At 37.2% G+C, this 22,048-nt stretch overlaps 1 protein-coding gene across 2 annotated transcripts; it reads left to right on the forward strand.

Annotated features, from left to right (window-relative positions):
- The first annotated feature begins 449 nt into the window (after positions 1-449).
- Positions 450-21,667, forward strand: GCLM (glutamate-cysteine ligase modifier subunit). Of its 2 annotated transcripts, XM_068963971.1 has the most exons (7): positions 450-575; positions 4,367-4,432; positions 5,697-5,781; positions 8,825-8,884; positions 10,250-10,452; positions 13,199-13,313; positions 17,723-21,667. In XM_068963971.1, exons 1-7 carry the CDS (start codon positions 450-452, stop codon positions 17,890-17,892), a joined length of 825 nt encoding a protein of 274 aa, XP_068820072.1. In that variant the 3' UTR covers positions 17,893-21,667. The 2 variants fall into 2 exon arrangements, with proteins under 2 accessions (XP_068820072.1, XP_068820073.1); XM_068963972.1 differs by lacking the exon at positions 4,367-4,432.
- Positions 21,668-22,048: the final 381 nt, after the last annotated feature.

The raw sequence follows: 22,048 nt of genomic DNA on the forward strand, positions 1-22,048 counted from the left end.
CCCGCGATCTCTCCGCCGCGCGCCCGCCTGCCGCCCGGCGCCACGCCCGCCGCAGGCCGAGGGCCAGTCACCCGCGGGCCGGCGCACCTCAGCCTGCTCGCCGCCCCGCCCCGCCCGGCGCCGCCGCGGGACGGGTAACGGTTACGAAGCACTTTCTCCGCCGCAATTTCTGCTTAGTCATTGTCTTCCAGGAAACGGCTCCTCAGTTGGGAGTCCACTCTACCGCGGCGGCCGCTGTAGCAGAGAGCCGCAGCCATCAGCGCGTCTTTCCCGGCCGCAGCTCCGCCGCCGCTCGGTCGTCCTTGGGCCCGAGCGCAGGCCGGGGTCTCGCCGCGCGGGGCGAGCAGCCTCGCGCTTTGCTCTCCGGCCTCGGGCACCGCGTCCTACGGGCGGCCTCCTTCCCCGCCTGCGGCCCCGTCGCCGCCGGGCCCGCTCCGTCGGCTGCTGTCATGGGCACCGACAGCCGCGCGGCCGGAGCGCTCCTGGCGCGGGCCAGCACCCTGCACCTGCAGACGGGGAACCTGCTGAACTGGGGCCGCCTGCGGAAGAAGTGCCCGTCCACGCACAGCGAGGAGGTGAGGGCGGCGAGCGCGCCGGCGGAGACCGGCTCCAGGGACAGGCCGCGGGCCGGGCCGGGCGGCTCCGCGGGCGGGTGATCGGGCTCTGGGCGCCGCTGGGGACGTGGGCGAGGCGCGCACCTGGGCTCCGCCTGCGAGAGGAAGCCGGGGCTGCTATCTGCTCGATGTCGCGTCCGAACCTGCTGTTGGGGGGCACTGCGTCTTTACAAATTCGGCAGGTGCAACTTGATGAGGAGTGACGCCTCTTGTCGGTGCTCCCGGCTGATGACCAAACTCTCGAACCTATTGGATCGCTCTCCCGGGCGAGGGGATAAGAGAGGGCCGATCCCGCGCTTCGTCCCCTCTCTAGCTCACTCCCTTTCTCTCACGGCGTCCAGGTAAAGAAAAATTGGGGGGATTATCTTGCCGAAGACTCAGATAAGGTAGTAGTAATAATCCAGTTAGCTTTAAGGGTGTTGACTGTAGTTTCTCTCTGGCTGTGAGGCAAATGACTGAACACTCAAATTCGGCTTTGGAAAAAGGTATGTATTTCTCTTGCCGAAGATTAGTTTAGCTGAAGACTGACCACAATTTTGAAACGGCAGGGAATAACCTGGAATTATACTCTCGTTGAATATTTGTTACATCGCTGGTCCTTCCTGAAATAAAGAGTTGATCATTACGCACAGTTAATTGCTGAGGCATGTTGGTGGTATAGGACGGGTTTTAGTGTTAAAAAATAACAATAAAACAAACTTTTAATTTAAGAGCTCTGTGACTTTGGGTAAGTTACCCTCGCAAGCCTATTTCCATGACTTGAAAGTTGGATTGTATCATCATCAGGTCACGGTGAGGAATAAAAGATTCTATATGAAACCCCATGCAAGCATTTATCTCCCTTGCCATCTGGTTCAGAGAGATAAAAATCTTGATTAAAAGAAAAAATTCCTAAGCTACGTCAATTATGATGTTATCAACTGTGTTCCTAATCAGTTTAAAATAAGATGTTGGTAAATATACTAGGTAGTAGCAGTAGCATCCCTCTGAGTGTGAGTTGGACCTGTGCCCAGGCCTCCTACTGGCAGTGAGGACCAATCGGGGGATGGTAACTCTTGGTTGCAACTTTAATAAGAATCAGAATCCATACCATATTCTGTGTCCAGGATGCAGATCAGTTTGTCTCTCTTGTTTTGTTTTGTTTTGTTTTTAAACACCCTCGTTTGTGCTATTTCTCCCAAAGATAGACACTTCTGTGTTTTGTACTAGACCTTTAACTTCTCCAGGGTTGATGGTTCAGTACAGCATTTTGCACATAGATAATTCTGGGTGACATTTTCTCTCTCTTATCTCACTTAACACATGCTAAAGTAGTAGTTTGCAGTTTGAGTGCAAACTCAGTAAAAAAAAAAAAAAATTTTGCCATGACAGTCCATTTCATGTTTGCGCACACACACACACAAAATCTTATGAAAAGATTTTGCTATATACCGTGCATTCTAATTTTTTCTTATTTTAATTTTTAAAAACTTGATTTGTTAAGGCAGTAATGAGTTACACCTCTCAGTTTGAAAAACATTCTTCAAAAGACTAACTGTGATTTGTGTATTTTATTTTGGGTTAGGTGAAGGAGGGACAAAATTAAGAAATTTGAAAACTTTTGAGGAAAGCTTGGTGCTAGCATATGTGAAGAAAACGTGATTAGAATAGGAGAGGTGTGTTTTGTTTCTATGTAAAGAACTTTGCAGCAACCAGAGCTGTAAATCAGAGATCATTAAATTTCCTAAAAGGTCTTTTCTAGTCTAATGTTTTGTTTTTTAATTATTCTGTAATCTCTGCCCAGATTTTTTGTTTCACTGTAATTTTCTGAAATAAAATCTTGTGTTTTAAATGGGCCATTATTGGACTGTTTTGAATAGTTATTTGTTGTTAAGGTATTTGATCATGTAGGATTTTTTTAAAACTCTTACACAACTCCAGATCTAATGATACACTAAACTATGATGATGCTCATCTTCCATGATACTATGTGTGGTAAGAATGAAGAGAGCAGAGAACAAAAAAGTACGAAGTTAACGTTCATTCAGTACAGATAACATATAAAAGATTAAAAATCACCGAGTTTGTGATAGTCAGTGAATTTCTCATATTATTATAACATTGGACTGTTCCATAACTTGTCCTGACAGAAGGGAGAGAACACTCTGAAAATATACTTATCATCATGAATTGAGAAATTTATCTGGAAAGCCTTCCGCCAGTTAACCATCCTGCCAGAGGAAAATTTCTAAAATTTCTCCCATGACTTGAGCCACAGCACTCCTGATAGAATTGTTGTTCCTGCTGCCTCAATTTTTATTAATTTTTTCAGAGAATATTGACTTGTAATTCTGTCTAAAATGATTATCAACTAATCGTTTTTTATTTAATGACTTAAATTTGATTATAAATATATAGACCCTGTAAATGAATTCATATGGGTTATTGTGGCTAGCACATGAATTACTGTTATATATTGTAAATCTTAAATAGGTGATTCTGAGCTCTTGATAAACCAGTTCTCCCTTGTAATTATCTATACTGAAATATAAGCAGTAAAGTTCTTGTGTCGGTTTTTATCATGAGCACTCAGAGATCAGGTAGTGAGTTCAGAAGTTTGATCTCTGTTGATCAGACAGTGAGTTCAGAAGTTTAATCTCTGTTGTTGATATTAGGAAAGTGCTTTTGCAATTCAGGGATGTGCTTCTAGTTACTCATTTATTTTTTCATTGATTGCCCACAGAATGCAAAGTACTGTGCCCTTGGTATTTATAAGGCAGTGATTTCAAACTGCTAGTGTTGGCCCATTTGTGGTCAGAAGTCAGTTCAATGATTCACGGAGCAACATATTTTTTTCTAACTCATAGACGTCACCAGCCTATCTGGTATATAGTAAGCATAAATATTACTTTGTCAATTATCGTTGTTATATGTATGTACGTCTGTACTCACTGTGTTAGTGTATCTTATGCTGGACCACTATTAAATAAGTTGGAAATACGCTGTCATGAGAGATAAAAGATAACTAGACACTTGAATGAATTTACAGAATACTACAATGTTAGTGTAAGAAAATTGTATAAGAAAACATTGATGACAGGTCTAAGGTCTACCTGCCTGTTAGGAAATGACTTATATGAACTGACTTTATGCAAGTTGACTCCTGTGAGATAGGACTATGGTGGTTTCTAGACTTTAGAGTACATTTTGATTACTTGGATGCCTCTTAAAATGAAAGTTCTGCTGCCCTTAGAAAGTGATTCAGCAGATCTAGGATGGGGCTCTGGAATTTAAACATTTATTGAACACCACAGGTGATTCTCATGTAGGCACATAGTGGTTAAGGTTCATTCTAGTCAGGCTGCCTGGGCTTGATTACAGTTCCTCCATTTATAAATTTCCTTATTCTTGAAATTTTGTTTCTTTATGAATGCTTTTACATCTCAAAAGTTTCCTTAAATTTTCATTGGTGCAAAAATACTTTTTAAATGATTAGATTACTGCTTTAGGTCAAGAACATTTGAGAATTAAGAGTAGGATATAAACAGATATAACTTGATCTTTGTTAAAGGAAACAAAACCTTGTAGAATTAAAATTTTGATTTGTATCGTATTTCCTATGGGTATCTTCTTTTTCCTACTTATCAGATTAATACAGTCCTTTTTTTTTTTTTTAACTTTAGGTGAAGGTTTATTTCAACCTTTTTTCATTGTAGAAGTACATAAAAAGTGTAGTATATGGTTAACAGCTTAAAAATGCATTTCTTTTGCAGCTTCGAGATTGTATTCAAAAGACCTTAAATGAGTGGAGTTCCCAAATCAGCCCAGATTTGATCAGGGTGAGTGAACTGTGAGTGAAAAAATCATGTGATAAGCAGGAAATTAATTTTCTCAGGTTTGATCAGGAAGTCAGATAGGCAACTAGCATGAAAATCACTGTGGTCCATTTGTTGAAATGGCAGTTTGACCCAGTAGGCTTAAGCATGAAAGAGAAAATCCAACTCTGTAGTCAACTCTTCAGTAAGACAAGCTACTAAGATTCCACAGTCTCCTCAGAGTGTATTTAGTTCCAGTTTATATTTGGTCTAGTAGAGGAATGACTATCAAACAGTTCTGGTTTCTAGATTGCTTTGGTAGACTATTAGCAAAACATAGTTGCTAAAAATAATTTTATAAGTGTCAGTTACTTATGAAACAGTAAGGAAGTGTTTCATTGAATATCAGTATATGACTATTATCAAAAATATTAATATACAAAACACAGTCTGTAAACTACTCTTTGGAATCCAGCTTAGCCAAAGGCTTGTCACAAATTACAGAGACTACTTAAAAAGTATGGAAGAGGACATGTACTAAAAATAATTGTTTCCCCTGAGCATACTGCAACTTTGTAACTAACGGTGCTAGGCAGACATTCATTAATGTCTTCTATCAGTCTCCTTTCTCTGAAATGACCATTCACTCTGTGCTTGACTTGTAAATACTTAACATGTGGTCAGGCATTCTATGTTCAAGAATTATGGGAAAATCTTGTTTACTTTGTTTTAATTTTATAAATGTTAGTTTGTTAGTGATTTTTATGTACCAATAGTTTACATTTCCCTCATTAACTACTCATTTTTATGCATTGGACTTGCCTTTACTTTGTTTCCACTGCATTCAGAAAAAAATATATTTTGGGTTAAAATGATTGCGACTGACATATGGGAAGTTTTTAACATGTCAGTATCCAGAAGGAAAATACTACTTTTCATTGATTTCTGAGTAGAAGTATTGACTGTGTTAATGGTTCTCACTCTTCACATACTCCCCAGCTTGCTTGCTGGTTTGTTCATTTGTCTTTGGTCATACATCCTTCCCCCACCCCCGCCCTGAGTATCTCATCAAAATGAAACACTTTTTCCCAGAAAAATGGACATGCACATATATATACACAGCACTTTACCTTTATTTCAGGGCTTTATAAACTTTCTGAAGCCAATCAGGTAAAGAACTTTATTGTCTTATGGGCTCTCTGCTTCTAAAGAGTGTTATGTAGAAAATATGTAGCTAAGTAAAAACATTAATTTTATATTTATTGTAAATATCATGTGTTTATTATAGGAGTTTCCAGATGTCTTGGAATGTACTGTATCTCATGCAGTAGAAAAGATAAATCCCGATGAAAGAGAAGAAATGAAAGTTTCTGGTAAAGTCCAGCCTTTACAGTTCATTTTGTTTTACAGTGGATAATAGGTTTTGTGAGGCATGGGGCTAAGCCCCTTTGACTCTGGTAATAAGTAACTCGATCACTCAGTGTAGGAAATACAGAGATTCTTTATAACATAATTTTATAGCCAGCTTTAAAGAAGGAGTTATAGGAGGTCACTGTTGGCTACTTCAGTGAAGGCAGAATAGAACTTCACCTCTTCATTTTGTTCTCACTAATTTATGTGAGACATTATTAATCAGAGCAGTAGAAGAAGGTGTAGGAAAGAATAAAGGGAAGGCTTAAAGAGCAGTTTTCACCCGAAGCCAGCGTAAGTCCTCCTTTCCTGGTGTGACACTGCTAAGCAATGGCTGAGGTCACTTGGGAGCAGGGAAACCAGTCTGGGCAACAAGTCGCATGAAGAAAAATAATATACATACTGTGCCCATTCAACAAAGGTGGAGGGCCTCCTGCTACTTTCCAGAGATAGTGTTAAGTTCAAGGAATGAAAGCTGTTCTTGTCCTCAGCTTACAGTCAGCATAACATAGTCACTAAATACTTGAGCTTAACTAGATTGAAATTCCTGGATGTGCAGATTACTGACTGACATGATCTAGGGCTAACAAATGATTTAACATCTCTGAGCTCAGTTTTCTTATCTATGAAATGGGGATACACCTGTTTCTCAAGCTTCCTTGTAAGTCAGATGAAATAACGAAAGAAGCGCTTAGCATGGTTCTTGGCACAAAGTAAAGTGCCAGGAAACTTACTTACTACTATTGGTGGCTTTGTCGTAGTTGTTGTCATTTTATTATTATTCTTATTAGGATGAACACGTAAGATGAATTAGAGCATTGACTCTAATAACTACCATTTGTTGAATCTCACTTTATACCAGAGATTGTACTTGCCATTATGGTTATGGTTATAACCGTATTGGTTATATTTATTCTATAGAATTATGGTTATATTTATTCTATAGAATTTTTAAAACAATTCTGCAAGGTAGATTTATTATCCCCATTACACAAATGACATTAAATAACTTGAAAGCTGTTGTGTAGCAAGTAAATGGTTGAACCAGGAGTCCATCAAGGTATGCCTGACTACAGAACCCATTTCTTTTTGTTAATTTCACATTACTGTTTGTGTTGAAAAGGTCATCAGAGCAGCATTTCTCTGTGGTGTATTACAATTCATCATGGTGTAGATCCATTTTGGAACTCTTAACAAGTTGTCCTTGATTCCTGGAAGGCTTGAGATTTTTGATAAGCATCAAGAGCTTTCCTCTTTTCACCTACCTAAAAATGCCTCCTCTTTTGGAAAGAGGAGACCATCTCAAATGACACCCAATTCATAGCCAGTGGGGTAATGATGGGGCGGGTTTTCACAGAGTATAATTACAGAGCTGAGTTGGAGCAAAGTGGTTAAGATTGACTCTCAGCTGGTAAGGAAGTTGTGATGGCTTTTAGATAGAGAAGTAACATACGGAAAGCAATATTTTAGGAAGATTATCCAGCAGTAGAAAGGAAATGACAACAAGAAATGTTGTACAAAGAAAATTTGTTGTATGTATTGAATGCCAAGCACTTTACATAAGGGTATTTCATTAACCCTGTTTTCTCTCTATTACCCTTTATGATTTTCTCTCTTCTTGCTTTCCTATTACTCTACCTATTTGTTGAGTAAATTTAGATTTTTGAACAGTGAGTTTATTACATAAAGTAAATATATACATATTTATATATATACAATATATATAATGTTGAGTCAAATCAATCCAAAGTTTCAATTTCATTTTGTACCTATCAAATTAGCAAAAATATATATCTTTTTTTAAATAGCCTCCTATATTGTTAGGGGAGCAACTTCTAACTTTTAATGGTCTGGTAACCTGACACAATTTTTTCTTTTTAAGTAAGAGATAAATAAAACAAGACTAACAAAAGAATCATATCCTTTGATCCATGATTACATTTCTGATCTTCAGAAATGCTTCAGGCATAAAGTTGAACAGAGAGTTACCATGGATATTATTCATTAAAAATACAGAGTACAGAGAATTCCCTGGCGGTCTAGTGGCTGGGACTCTGTGCTTTCACTGCCAAGGACCTAAGTTTGACCCTTGGTCAGGGAACTAAAATCCCACAAGCTGCAGAGCCAAAAAAAAAAAACACACACAAAAGAAAAGTACAGAGTAGGTAAAAATCTAAACAGTAACTGCTTTTGGAGATGAGACTCTTGGCAGTTTACCTAAATACTGCATAGAAATATAAAAAAATATTTGTTACATAAGGGTAATAAACCAAATACATAGAAGTACAAAATATATACTATGTTTCATATGACCAAGAACTTGAAGGTATCATTGTCTAAAATTGATTAGGAAAGTAGAATTGCGGGATATTTGTTTGTTTGGTTTTTTTGGTTTTGTTTTTTCAATTTTCTTCTCATTACAAGCAATCTAATCTTTATATAGACTTTAGTTTATTGGAGAAAGTATATAATGTGGTGATGGTTTAGTCACTAAGTCATGTCTGACTCTTGCAACCTCATGGACCGTAGTCTACCAGGCTCCTCTCTCCATGGGATTTCCCAGGCAAATACTGCAGTGGGTTACCATCTCCTTCTCCAGGGGATCTTCCCAATCCAGGGAGAGAACCCAGGTCTCCTGCATTACAGGCAGATTCTTTACTGATTGAGTTACCAGGAAAGCCCAGGTATATAATATGCTCCATTAATGTTTAATTCATAAAAAAAGATATTTTGAATGCTTCTATATTTATCTGCCCTGCTTTCCAATAAAGGAGAATTAATATTTGCCTTTTTGTTTTGACAATCAGATACTGGTTGGCAACTAGCATATCTTTTTTAAATTACCATGGAAATACACTTTTAGGTCTTAAAACTATGAAACAATGCAGCTAGGGAAGGAAAAAATTCATTCAGGATTATCTGTTCTTAGTATTTTAGCAGTGTTACTGCTGTGTAGTAGAATGTTGCTCAAATATAATAATCTGTTTTGTTCTTTTTGTCACTCAGCAAAACTGTTCATTGTAGGATCAAACTCTTCATCATCAACTAGAAATGCAGTCGACATGGGTAAGCAAAATTTTAACTTTTATTTTCATAGTGAACTTTAAATTACTGTAAGTATATTAATTATATCTTGTGTTCATGTCTAGTTTAAAAAAAAATGAGCTCACTGCAATTTTACTTTTCAAGTTCTAGCCTAATTTTTAAGGTTTCTGTGGAAATCACATCAACCAATGTAAGGTCATATTTTGATATATAAGAGGACTGTAAGAGATGTAACATAACTGCAGGTAAACTGTATATTTGGAGATAGAAATTCTCTTTAATCATATTCTTAACTCTTTTAGTACTACAGGTGAAATATCAAAAGAATAACAACAAAAACAAGCATTTTTATCTATTTTCATGTCATGGTGAAGTTACTATATAGCATTATCATTAATGAGTATTTTTTCTTTTAAAACATTCTTCTCGTATTTACATACATTGAACAGTTAAATAACTAGCTCTTTGATATAACTATAGAAGGAATAAAAATCATTAAAAATAAATTCATTTTTATAAAAACTAAGAAGTTACCTACATCTATTGTTGTTTAGTTGCTAAGTCATATCTGACTCTTTTGCAGTCCCTTAAACTGTGTAGTCTGACAGGCTCCTCTGTCCATGGGAATTCCCAGGCAAGAATACTGGAGTAAGTTGTCATTTCCTTCTCCACGGGATCTTCCTGACTCAGGGATCGAACCTGCATCTCCTGCTTGGGAGACAGTTTCTTTATGACTGAGCCACCTAAATTAATGTGTGAGTTAAGGCCATAAATTCAGTTTTTCATCGTCTCAAGCTTATTCTTTGCTATGACTACCAGTTACAGGGTTTCCCAGGTGGCACTAGTGGTAAAGAACCCACTGCCAGTGCAGGAGACATAAGAGACTTGGGTTTGATCCCTGGGTTGGGAAGATCGTGTGGAGGAGGGCATGGCAACCCACTCTTGTATTCCTGCCTGGAGAAGCCCATGGACAGTGGAACCTAGAGGTCTATAGGATCCCAAAGGTCAGACACAACTGAAGCAATTTAGCATGCACGCACAGCACACCCAACAATTATAGGCTATTAGGTCAGAAGCTACCAGAAAGTCCTGGGGCCTAGGAAATAGAGAGCCTACAGTAGTTGTGAGTTTCCCCAGGAATGAGGCAAGTCAAGGAAACCCACATGTCTGCCACACAGACCGAGTAGATGAATGGACACTCATTGTTTTGAAAAAGATGGAAATGTTATACATGACAGGTAAATTATGAAACCTAGTGGAATAATCTGTTACATAGAGTACTAGTGAACTATGGGCAGAATTCAGTGGGGGAGCAAAGAACATTAGAAACAACTTGCCTTTATTACGTACAGACGTCTGTCTTCTTTGTGTTTCCCTCCGCATCAGCCTGCTCAGTCCTTGGAGTTGCACAGCTGGATTCTGTGATCATTGCTTCACCTCCTATTGAAGATGGAGTTAATCTTTCCTTGGAACATTTGCAGCCTTACTGGGAAGAATTACAAAACTTAGTTCAGAGCAAAAAGATTGTTGCTATTGGGACCTCTGATCTGGACAAAACCCAGTTGGAGCAGCTGTATCAGTGGGCACAGGTAAAGGACGCCTGCATCCCGAGCACTCCAGGAGCACCCTGTCTCTCACAGTCTTTGCTGCATCCCATTAAACATCATGCACAGAGCAGACACCACTGTGGGGGGCCTGTTCCACATATGGGGATTTTGAGGCAGACTTTGACAAAAAACTCTAGAAAATGTGTGTTGAAACATTCATAGCCAAATGAATTAAGGCTCTTTCCTTCACTTTTAACTATGTGATAAAAATATTATGTTTTCCTTTAGGTGTTATTAGACCATGGTTCTAATAAGAGAATATCATATATAACATATATTTTGCTCTGTTATTTAAAGACATGTAAGACCTTCAGTTCACATAACTTGATATGGAGTGAAAGTGAAGTTGCTCAGTTGTGTCCGACTCTTTGCGACCCCATGGACTGTAGCCTACCAGGCTCCTCTGTCCATGGGATTTTCCAAGCAATAGTGCTGGAGTGGATTGCCATTTCCTTCTCCAGGGGATCTTCCCAACCCAGAGATTGAACCTGGGTCTCCTGCATTGTAGACAGACGCTTTACCGTCTGAGCCACCAGGGAAGTCTTGATACAGAGTAGGAGTCATAAACTAATGACTGCCACTCTCTGGCCTAATAACCTACACTGTTATTAGGGAAGCTGCTTACAAGTAGTTTACCTTTGCTGTCTCTGTTTTCTTTATTCCTTTTACTTCATCCCCAGCCTTTTCATTTTCTTCTGGGCAGGAAAACCCTAGAGAAAAGCTGCCTCCTTGTCCCTTTGACTTGGTGATAGCCAGAATGTGGCTAAGACTCTGCTGAATCGCTAAGATCACTTGGGTGATCTGAAATGTATCTGTAAATTAACCAGAGCAGCTATTAGGAATGACCTAATTCTTCTCTTTTTCAAATGTATATGATTAATAACCATATCATATACTTCAGCATTAAATATGCTTGTCATTTGTATTTGAGCCTTTGTCCCTAAGATACCTCCTTTCTAGGTGGAACCATCACACTTAGAATCATGTTTGTTTTCAAGACAGATATATTAGATGGCAGGTTCTCACATGAGACTTTTTAACAGTGTAGGAATATATTGGCTTATTCCCCTCTCCTTAGAACTATTTTTCCCTTTCCTGTTACCAGTACCGTGAGTCAGAAAAGTATATATTAATAAGTATATTCAAATCAAAACTACAATGAGTATCACTTCAAACCAATCAGAATGGCTATCATCAAAAAAATCTACAAACACATGCCAGAGAGGATGTGGAGAAAAGGGAACTCTCTTGCATTGTTGCTAAGAATGTAAATTGACACAGCCACAATGGAGAACAGTATGGAGATTCCTTAAAAACTAAGAATAAAACTACCATATGACACAGCAATCCCACTACTGGGCATATACCCTGAGAAAACCACGATTCCAAAAGGCACGCACACCCACAATGTTCATTGCAGAAATGTGTACAATAGACAGGACGTGGAAGCAATCTAGATGTCTATTGACAAATCAATGGTTAAAGAAGTTGTGGTACGTATATACAATGGAATATTACTCAGCCATAAAAAGAAATGAATTTGAGTTAGTTATAGTTAGGTGGATGAACCTAGAACTGTTACACAGAGTGAAGTAAGTCAGAAAGAGAAAAATATCATATACTAATGCATATATATATATATATACACACACACACACACACACATTTGTATATATATGTGGAATCTAGAAAAGTGGCACTGATGGACGTGTTTGCAGGGAAGGAATGGAGATACAAATGTAGAGAACTGGCTTGTGGACACAGCGGGGGAAGGAGAGGGTGGGATGAGTTGAGAAGGTGGCATTGACATATATACACTGCTCCTGCTGCTATTTAGTCCCTAAGTCATGTCTGCCTCTTCAGGACCCCATGGACTGTAGCCCACCAAGCTCCCCTGTCCGTGGAATTTCCCCCGCAAGAATACTGGAGTGGGTTGCCGTTTCCTTCTACAGGGGATCTTCCCAACCTAGGGATTGAATCTGCATCTTCTGCTTGGCAGGTGGATTCTTTACCACTTAGCCACCTGGGAAGCTTATATACACTGCCATGTGTAAAATAGACAACTAGTGGGAAGCCACTTTATGGCACAGACTAACCTGGGGCTCTGTGACAACTTAGAGGGGTGGGATGGAGAGGTGGGGTGGGAGGGACACCCAAGAGGGAAAGGATACTTATATAGTCATGACTGATTTGCGTTGTTTTATATAAGGCAGAAACCAACACAACATTGTAGAGCAATTATCCTCCAATTAAAAAATAAATTTAAAAAAATCTGGCACAAGTATGCTGCTGCTGCTGCTAAGTCACTTCAGTCGTGTCCGATTCTGTGCGACCCCACAGACGGCAGCCCACCAGGCTCCCGCGTCCCTGGGATTCTCCAGGCAAGAACACTGGAGTGGGTTGCCATTTCCTTCTCCAGTGCATGAAAGTGAAAAGTGAAAGTGAAGTCGCTCAGTCGTGTCCGACTCTTCGCGATCCGGTGGACTGCAGCCTACCAGGCTCCTCCGTCCATGGGATTTTCCAGGCAAGAGTACTGGAGTGGGGTGCCATTGCCTTCTCTGGGCACAAGTATAAGTAAAAGTAAAAAATAAATTCATGTAAAAGTAAACTTGAAGCACTGTAGGATGTGATATTTCATATGTTCTAAAATTGAGTCCTTTTATTGCTTTCTACTTTTCGAAGTACTTAATTTAAAGGAGATGTCATGATTTTTCTTTTTCACTGCTAGGTAAAACCAAATAGTAACCAAGTTAATCTTGCCTCCTGCTGTGTGATGCCACCTGATTTGACTGCATTTGCCAAACAGTTTGACATACAGCTATTGACTCATAATGATCCAAAAGGTAAGACTGAGATTTTCATTTGTAGAGATTGATCAGGTGCTTTTATTTTATAAGAAGCTACTTGTTAAAATTTAATTTTTAATTGTACAATGATAAAGGTACAATGCTGTCACTTAGAACTATTCTTAATAGTTAAAAACACATACGCCTTTATTTTAGTTTCAGAAAGCTTTAATTTTGTCTTTGTATCAATGGGAAAAGAAATGAAGAGATCACTTCCTGAACATCCAGTCTGCTCAGATTTATAAATACTAAGCTACACAGAGAAGATCTTGTAAGATACTCTAACTAGTGTCACATGTAATATTGTGTAGTACAGCAGAGATTGCACCAAAAGGCCACTTAATTAAAGAGGATAAATATCTGGAAAAAGCAGCAGATAAAATTTAATCTGAAACTTAAGCATCTTAAGATGGGTATTTGATTAGGTATTTTATTAATCATTACCAGCAAGACATATATGTTTGATGCTAATCAGAAATGTTATTTGATTAATGAGAATGGCTTGTCTGCCTTTTGTAGGATACTTTTTTATCAACATTTTACAAGATAAGTTGGAAAGCTGGGAAGATAGTGTTTTACACTTTATTTACTAGCAGTCTGCTCCATTTTCATTTTTTCACAGTTTCATAGTGAGCAGAGGTGGGGTTTTACTAAGTAAACATACAGGCTCTATGAAATAGTTCTTTTTGGTATACAAGTGAGAGCTATCTTGTGAAAATTTCAAATTCCCATGACACTTGCCCTGGTAGCTCAGACGGTAAAGCGTCTGTCTACAGTGCGGGAGACCCGGGTTCAATCTCTGGGTCGGAAAGATCCCCTGAAGAAGGAAATGGCAACCCACCCCAGTATTCTTGCCTGGAAAATCCCATGGATGGAGGAGCCTGGTAGGCTACAGTCCATGGGGTTGCAAAGAGTCAGACACAACTGCGCGACTTCACTTTCACTTTTATAGAAGTTCTCATTTAATAAAAATTGGAGGAAATTTTATTTCATAGGTGATGCCTAAAGAAAAACTTTCAGTTTTTACTTTCATTTCTAAAAAGATGACATTTGTATAGGTGGTGTGATTCCATTTATATTTAGGATGCTTATGGATAACTTAAACCTTACTATAAACAGTCTGCCTCATTCTCATTTTTTTTTTTTACTATTTTATAGGAAGTGGAGGAGGAGTTTTAATAGTTATTCTTTCTCAAATGCTAGGCATCATACTACATGCCTCAGAGATTGTAACTCTCACAACTGAAACTGGACATTTTATGGATAAGGAAATAGGGCCTTAGAGTTTAAGAAACTCCTCAAGGTCACCCAGCTGGCCTAGCCTGAAGTCTGAGCTTAGACCTTGGTCCTGAGTGAATCTGGAATCTTTTCCCCACTCTCTCTCTGATTTGAAACATTAGTATTGTAATATTTCAGGTCCAAAACTTGCTTTCAGCCTCCATTTAAATCATACCAGAATAAGACATAGTCACTTTTACCTTCCCTCTCCAGCAGAGCTTTCACGCATAAGTAATTAGATTCATTTTTTTTAAAAAAGGTCATTTTAGTGACAATCCAACAAAGAATTTCTGTGCTGATTTGTTCTGAAATATAAGCTATTTAAATTTTAAATTCCTATATGTTGGCATATATTATCTAATTTTTCTATTTACTTTGTGGAGGCTCTTCCAACTGTAATTATTACCAACAGCAGTTGTTACAAACAGCTGATCGGTGAGCCTGTACCCCATTTGTGCTCCACTTGAAAAACACGTAATTCTTTTTCCAGTGGGAAAGGAACCAGGAAAAGTCTAAGGTGTCTAGTGTTTTATTTCTGTTTATCTAAATGTGGGCATGTGGATCATGTGCCCATACATCGTCATGGAAAGATGTGTTACATACGTATAGGAGAAGAGAAATTTAATCCTTTTGGGGAGAGTGTGTCTTTGTTTTACCAGTGTAATTTGACTTTAGGATGTTTCTTTGATTCTAAGCCCTTTAGGTAGAATTCATAGTCTGATCCTGCACATACTATAAATGGGTCTTCAGACACTTTGATCTGTAATGGAGCAGTTCCCTTAAAAGTTTTGTCATGTTTACTGATTCTAAAGATTTAACATTAGTTGAATTAAAAGAATGTAGTTAGTGGATAACATAGTTTTCCGATTTTGTGTAAGTTTTTTTATTTATTTTAATTGGAGGTTAATTACTTTACAATATTGTATTGGTTTTGCCATACATCAACATGTATCCGCCACAGGTATACACGTGTTCCCCATCCTGAACCCCCCTCCCTCCTCCCTCCCCGTACCATCCCTCTGGGTTGTCCCAGTGCACCAGCCCCAAGCATCCAGTATCATGCATTGAACCTGGGCTGGTGACTCGTTTCATATGGATGAAACTGGAACCTATTATACAGAGTGAAGTAACCCAGTAAGATTTATTTTTTAAGCAAGCAAGTTGTTAAACATTTAACTCTATTTGTCATCTAAAATAGAATCTTGTTTATAAGTCACCGAAAGGTCTTCCTCTCTTCTGTAATTACCTTTATTCCTCAGAAAGGTTTATTTTCCATTATTCTTTGTCCTAGAAGTTGTGGTAACTGTTTAACTACAGTCAGAGTACAATTGTCAAGTATGTGATTCTGACTTAAGACCTTTCCTTTTTTATTGGCCTTCCTCCTCTCCTCACTCCCATTAAGTCTATAGTATGCCTCATTCCCTCAGGGTTCCTCGATTAGACAATCTGAAAAACAGATCCGCAAACAGAAATATTTGGAAAATTACCATTTTATTTATGAAAACTACCGTTTACTAGCTGTGTAAACCTTGGGCAAGTTATCTAATGTCTCTGCATCGATTTCCCCCTGCAAAGGAAAATAATATCCATCTCTTGGGGTTAACATATGGATTAAAAGAGTTAATACATGTGAAGTACTTAGAAAAGTGCCTGGCACATGACAGTAGCTAATATTTACTGAGAGTTTAGTATTGCTGTTATTCAAATATCACAGCAGTTCATTTTGGGGCAGGCAGGTTCTTTGACATTCCCAAATCATATTGCATAGATGGTCATCTAATCCCTATCTGTAGGATTGGTTCTGACCCTAGTGGAATCTTTCCATATTGAGTGATTTCTTGAGTAGACTATGTGCCAGGCATTCTAAGTACTAGAAATACAGGACCAAGTCAGCAAAATCTCAGCTGTCATGGAGTTTATATTCTGATGGGAGGAGACACGAATAAGATAAATGTTGAATGTGATAAATGGTGGTATGTGCCATGGAGAAAAGTTGCCTGAGGAAGATGAGTGCCCAGGTTAGGGGGTGTTGTTTTATATAGGATGGTTGGGGAGGCCTCTGCTAGGGTACGTTAATCACAGACCTCCAAGAAGGGCGAGAGCCATGTGGGTATCCTGAAGAAGAGTGCTCAGGGAAGAGGGAGCAGCTAATTCAAAGGCCTCGAGGTAGAAATGTGTTTGAGGATTTCAGGCTACAGCCACGAGGCCAGTGTGACTAGAGAGGAGGAGGTGAGGAGGGGACTTGTAAATCGGAGCACTGGCAGAGGTCTTAGATATAAATGTGGACTCGGAAAATAATGGTTTCATCAAAGAGATGCAGATTAAAAGACAACCGTTGGGAAAGGTTTTTTAAATGATTGCTGGTGCTGGTGAGGATATGGTAAGATTGGCACTCCAGTATCAAGTGTGAAGCGCAGTCTTTCTGAAAAGCAGTTGGCAGTACACCATGTATCAAACCTTCCAAAGGTACTTGTACTTTGACTTTGTCATTCCATAGCCAGGCATGCATTTTAAGGATGTTCATCGAGCTTTATTTTTATTAGCAAAATATTAGGAAAAAACTAATTTTTTGCCAACAATAAGAAAATGTAGAAATTATATCTATAAAATATATTGGGAGAATTATGAAAAATGCTTTCACAGAATAATTACATGGGAAAATATCCATAATATATGTGAAAAAATAAATAAATTAGGCTATAACTGCAGTATGATTTCTGGTTGTTAAGATATAGATACATACATACATATAAAATAAATATATACAGAAAAAATAGTTTGATGGAAATACACGGTAGTGGAATGGTCCATATTTTTTTCCTTTTGTCCTTTCCTTTATTGTCCCTGACTGTACATTGGCATCACCTGGAGATTGTCAAAAAAACACAAGTATTCAGGCTCCTCTCACCAGAAATTATGAGTTAAACTGGCTGGTTTACAGGTGGAGATACTTTCTAAAGAACTACCTGGGTTTTTCTGATATTCTGATTCATATTTGTAGCACACATTAAGGACAAATATTCAGTTTTGAGGTGTTTTTTTTGTTGTATTTAAATGCTTACCTACATAGTAAAGTGCTTTGATTTCAAGTTTAACAATTTGGGATTTTATTTGTTGTTTGTTTTAAGAACTGCTTTCTGAAGCAAGTTTCCAAGAAGCACTTCAGGAGAGCATCCCTGACATTCGAGCACACGAGTGGGTGCCTCTGTGGCTACTGCGGTACTCGGTCATTGTTAAAAGTAGAGGAATTATCAAATCAAAAGGCTACATCTTACAAGCTAAAAGAAAGGGTTCCTAACTGCAGCTTAGGACCATAACCTACTGACCTGTATTTTCCTTGAATATAAGATAAAATTGAGATGTGTAAAAATCTAATTACTGCCTGTAAGTGTGCCTTGGAGGCAGATATTCTTTAGTTATATTTGACAATATGTTATCTGTCAAGTTTGAATACTTCTCTTGCTTCCATATCAGTTCACTCACATGAACCACTCTATTGTTTTCATTAAACTATTGTTTTCCAATTGAAATTGTCTATAAAGAATATACTTGCAATATATTTTTCCTTTATTTTTATGACAATAGCAATCAAGAAAATTTGTCATTAGATATATTTTGGCCTAGGCATCAGGGTAATATATATACATATTTTTTATTTCTAAACAGTTCATTAATTGCTTCTTACTCTATAGTATAACTAAGCAATTTAATTACAATTGTTAAAACTGAAATACTGGAAGATATTTTTCCTGTCATTGATAAGATGATTATATCTCAGACTAACTGGAGTAGCTGGGATCTACTAATAGTGTAAATAAAAGTCCTTTCTTCACTACATGAATGGAAACTTACATTTTTTTAATGTGTCCTTGGCTTGTAGTTTACTTGCAATGACTTAACCTCGTATTCTGTGCCATAATTGCTCTTGCTTTTATTACAAGGACAGACCAAAGTAAATATGTAAAGGAGACTAGGAGCTTTGATCTTATTGTTTGGGGGCTTTATAAAAGCAGCTATTTTCACATCCAGATTCTTTTTAATTCTCAATCTGTCCTTAGTATCTTTCTACTCATTCACAAATATTCAGTAAGTATTGAGTGATTACCGTGTGCTGGGCACTGTGGGCTCTGGAAGGAGGAAGGAGGGAGCACAGGGATGAAGAAACAATTAAGTAAAATATGCAATGCCTGTTCCTTTCTAGTAACCGACTACAAGGGACTAAAAGCCAGAAAAGAGGTGAAAAACATCTTTAATTCAGGGTCAGTGTTGTCTATTTAGACAACTTTGTTTGAGATATGGTCTTAACTGTTTAAAAGTAGAACAGTATAACCAAAACTTTAAAGCTAAAAGAGATTGTGTATCATTTAATATGATTCCTCATTAGATTAAGAACCAGAAAATAGCAAATAAATAAGTTGTGACCTTTGGTATATACTGTTAGTCTCTGTAATTCTATAAATTTGTATCTGTGACCCAAATAGTTTGAAAAAAATTTTTTTTAATCTCTTGTATCTCAATTAATACTTTTAAACCATGTATTTTAACATATGGTTTGTAAAACTAAGCTAATGATAATATATATATTCATACATACACACATATGTACATACACACACATACACATGTATGTAACTCATATAAAACTAATTTGCCCAAGTTTTTTCAGCTTAGGGAAAAGAGCTGTGATTCCATATTCAAAATAAACACATTAAAAATCAATATTATATAAACAAACAAGACTCTTCTCCTATCCTAAGTAAGGTTTTGTGGTTTACTAGTTGTATAATTTGATTAGAATTATAATGTGAAATCAGCAGACTTACCCACTAAAACTTGTTTAGCCTTTCAGCTTCCTAAAGCCTTCTGTAGCCTTTATATTAATTGTATGTAATGTTATTAAGTATACATAGTTAACTTTTTAATTTAGAAATGTACATTTTTTCATGTAACATAAGTCTTAAACAAATGCTCATTTTAATTTAAGCCTATACAGTGAATTGGCCAAGATATTTAAGAGGGTACTTAAATATCACATTTATTATTTTTTAAAACCCTAGGCTTACAAAAGCGGATTTTTTAAAGGTTATTTTGAAAATAGGAAAAAAAAACGTATATTGCCAATATATCCAGACTTCAGGGGGACCTTTTTGTGTGTTTTTCCACCAACTCTTGACAAGGAACCAAGATTATAGATTCATTTCATGAAGGAGATCATGTATGGCATTTTTTAAATGTGTTTTTTGTTTTGCTTCTATACCTTTAATTTCTGTTCCTGAATAACCTTTCTTTAAAAAACTGATTTTTTAAGGCTTCATCTTTTCTAAGCTGATATTCACTTCTTTATTTGGTGAACCATCAGAATATAGTGAATGCTTTTCAAATATTGAAGGATTTAATGTTTAAAAAGCCATAAAATAAAGAGTGATGATACTACCAAATAATTGCTTAAAACTGAAAGCTAAGTGAGCAATAGTGTATATAACAGATTTGTTTTTCTGGGGAGATGTGTATCCAGTGACCCAAGGTATAAAGAATTTATATAACTTTTTTTCCAGTAAACATGACAAGAAGCTGCAGCTTATTATTATATGTCCAAAATACACTGGAGCCTTATTTTAACACATTGTGCTGTAACTTGTAATTTGTTCTGTAATGAGTCTGTTTTGAATTCTCATCTAAGAAACCATAGTCAAAAAAAGGACCCAGGTGTCTTATAAAATGTGTTTTATGTAGTGTGAATTCTGAAGACCACGTTGTGCCAGTATGATAATAGAGCATCCAACAACCAGTGCTAGAAATTGAATCATGAATAACAGCTAATAGTTTTTCCATTGACAGGGACATTTAGACAGCTGTGTGAAATGAAAAGTGAAGTTATTCTATTTTGAATGAATGATAACAGACTTTTCCCTACCAGAGCCTAGTAGTAACTGAAATAGGATCTTGATTTTCAGTGATAAAGGTCTAAGGCTCATTTAATTGTGTCTCTTTTTAGAACCTAAAAAGTTGAAGTTTAGAACTTCTTAAGTTTAAACTTAAGAAAGTTTAGAAGTCTTTCTAACTTTTCCACCCAGATTCAATATTTAGGAATGTAAGCAGTTGAGAGAGAGAGAGAGAGAGAGATAGTGTGTATGTGTGTATATATATACACACACAATATGTGTTTTATTTTTAAAAAATATGTACTATAACTTTTATTAATTTTTTATAGTTTTCAGAGTAAGAAATATACTTAGGAGGGGAAAATGTTTTAATTAGATAATTCTACTTTTATGTGTCTTTAGTAGTATACTATAAAGGCAAAATATAATGCATCATTAAATAGTTATAACAGTTTTTAATTTTGACTATATTATGAACTTAAAGTATGAGTTGTATATTTTTTAATTGAGTTGTTGCAATAATTGTAAACATCTTGAAACATTGATTTTGAACTGTTTAAATTCAAACTGAGTATGATTTGGAAATAAATTATGATAAAAATTTAAACATCCAAGCCATAAAGTTATTCATACATTCATTCAATAAAGATGTATTGAATGCCTGCTGTGTGTCAGGCACTGTGCAAGGTGTTGGCAGAAAGACAGAAATGAAAACAGCTCTGTCTTCAAAGAGCAGATAAGTATACTTGAGGGGCGAGAGAGATCTCAATGTGAACAAGAGCAATAAAGGGCTGCGTGTGTTGTTAATGATAAAAGCCGTGAAAGGGGAGTAGGGTCATACAGAAGGAATGGGACTGCTGGGAGCAGAGTGAGAATACGTAAGAAAAGTTCCCTGAAGAAACTAGCCTTAGAGTTAGGATCACAGAGTGGGATGTGGGGTGTGCCTGGTTTGTATTCAATAAATACACTTATACTGAATGATGAAACTGTTTATATGTAAACTTCAGAAATTCAGTGAAAACACTTTCTTCAAGAGTTTATTCTTATCAGATAAAAAGGAATGGCTTCTAGTGAGACAAGAGTAGGTAAGGTTTGAAAAGTCACATTTTATAAAAGACAAAAACTTGCCCCAGTCCCCTAGACATGTTAGAGTATGTCTTATGTAGTTTCACTACCAGAAACGTCAGACAAAACCTTAATATGTACCCCTGAGCAATGAATAAATGTATAAAATGTTCTACAAGATTTTGGTCTGTGTTTTGGTTCATTATCTTAAGAAGGTTCATGTTTTACAATAAGCTTCACTTGTTTGGACTTAGCTTTGTTTCCTCTGTTTCTTTGCTCACTATTGATTCTTGCATCCTATTCCATTCACATTTACTTTGTTCTTAATTATATCCTTAGAAATTCTTTCACTAAAGGTCTTTGGGCAGTATGTTTTGTTTGTCTCAATATGTCTTTGTTAACAATCTTCAATGATCATTTGACATTATAGAATTCTAAGTTTCCAAACACTTTCCCTCAGCATCTTGAAGATAATATTCCATTGATTTCCAGCATTTATACTCTTGC

Source organism: Capricornis sumatraensis, chromosome 2 (genome assembly GCF_032405125.1).
Source record: "Capricornis sumatraensis isolate serow.1 chromosome 2, serow.2, whole genome shotgun sequence".
Taxonomy (NCBI): Eukaryota; Metazoa; Chordata; class Mammalia; order Artiodactyla; family Bovidae; genus Capricornis; species Capricornis sumatraensis.

Bases quoted from the DNA above. Each gene is read 5' to 3' on its own strand.
- GCLM (XM_068963971.1), top strand. From the start codon at position 450: ATGGGCACCGACAGCCGCGCGGCCGGAGCGCTCCTGGCGCGGGCCAGC. The intron at 4,433-5,696 runs GTGAGTGAACTG...TGTTTATTATAG, and splicing joins TCAGCCCAGATTTGATCAGG to GAGTTTCCAGATGTCTTGGA. The intron at 5,782-8,824 runs GTAAAGTCCAGC...TTTGTCACTCAG, and splicing joins AGAAGAAATGAAAGTTTCTG to CAAAACTGTTCATTGTAGGA.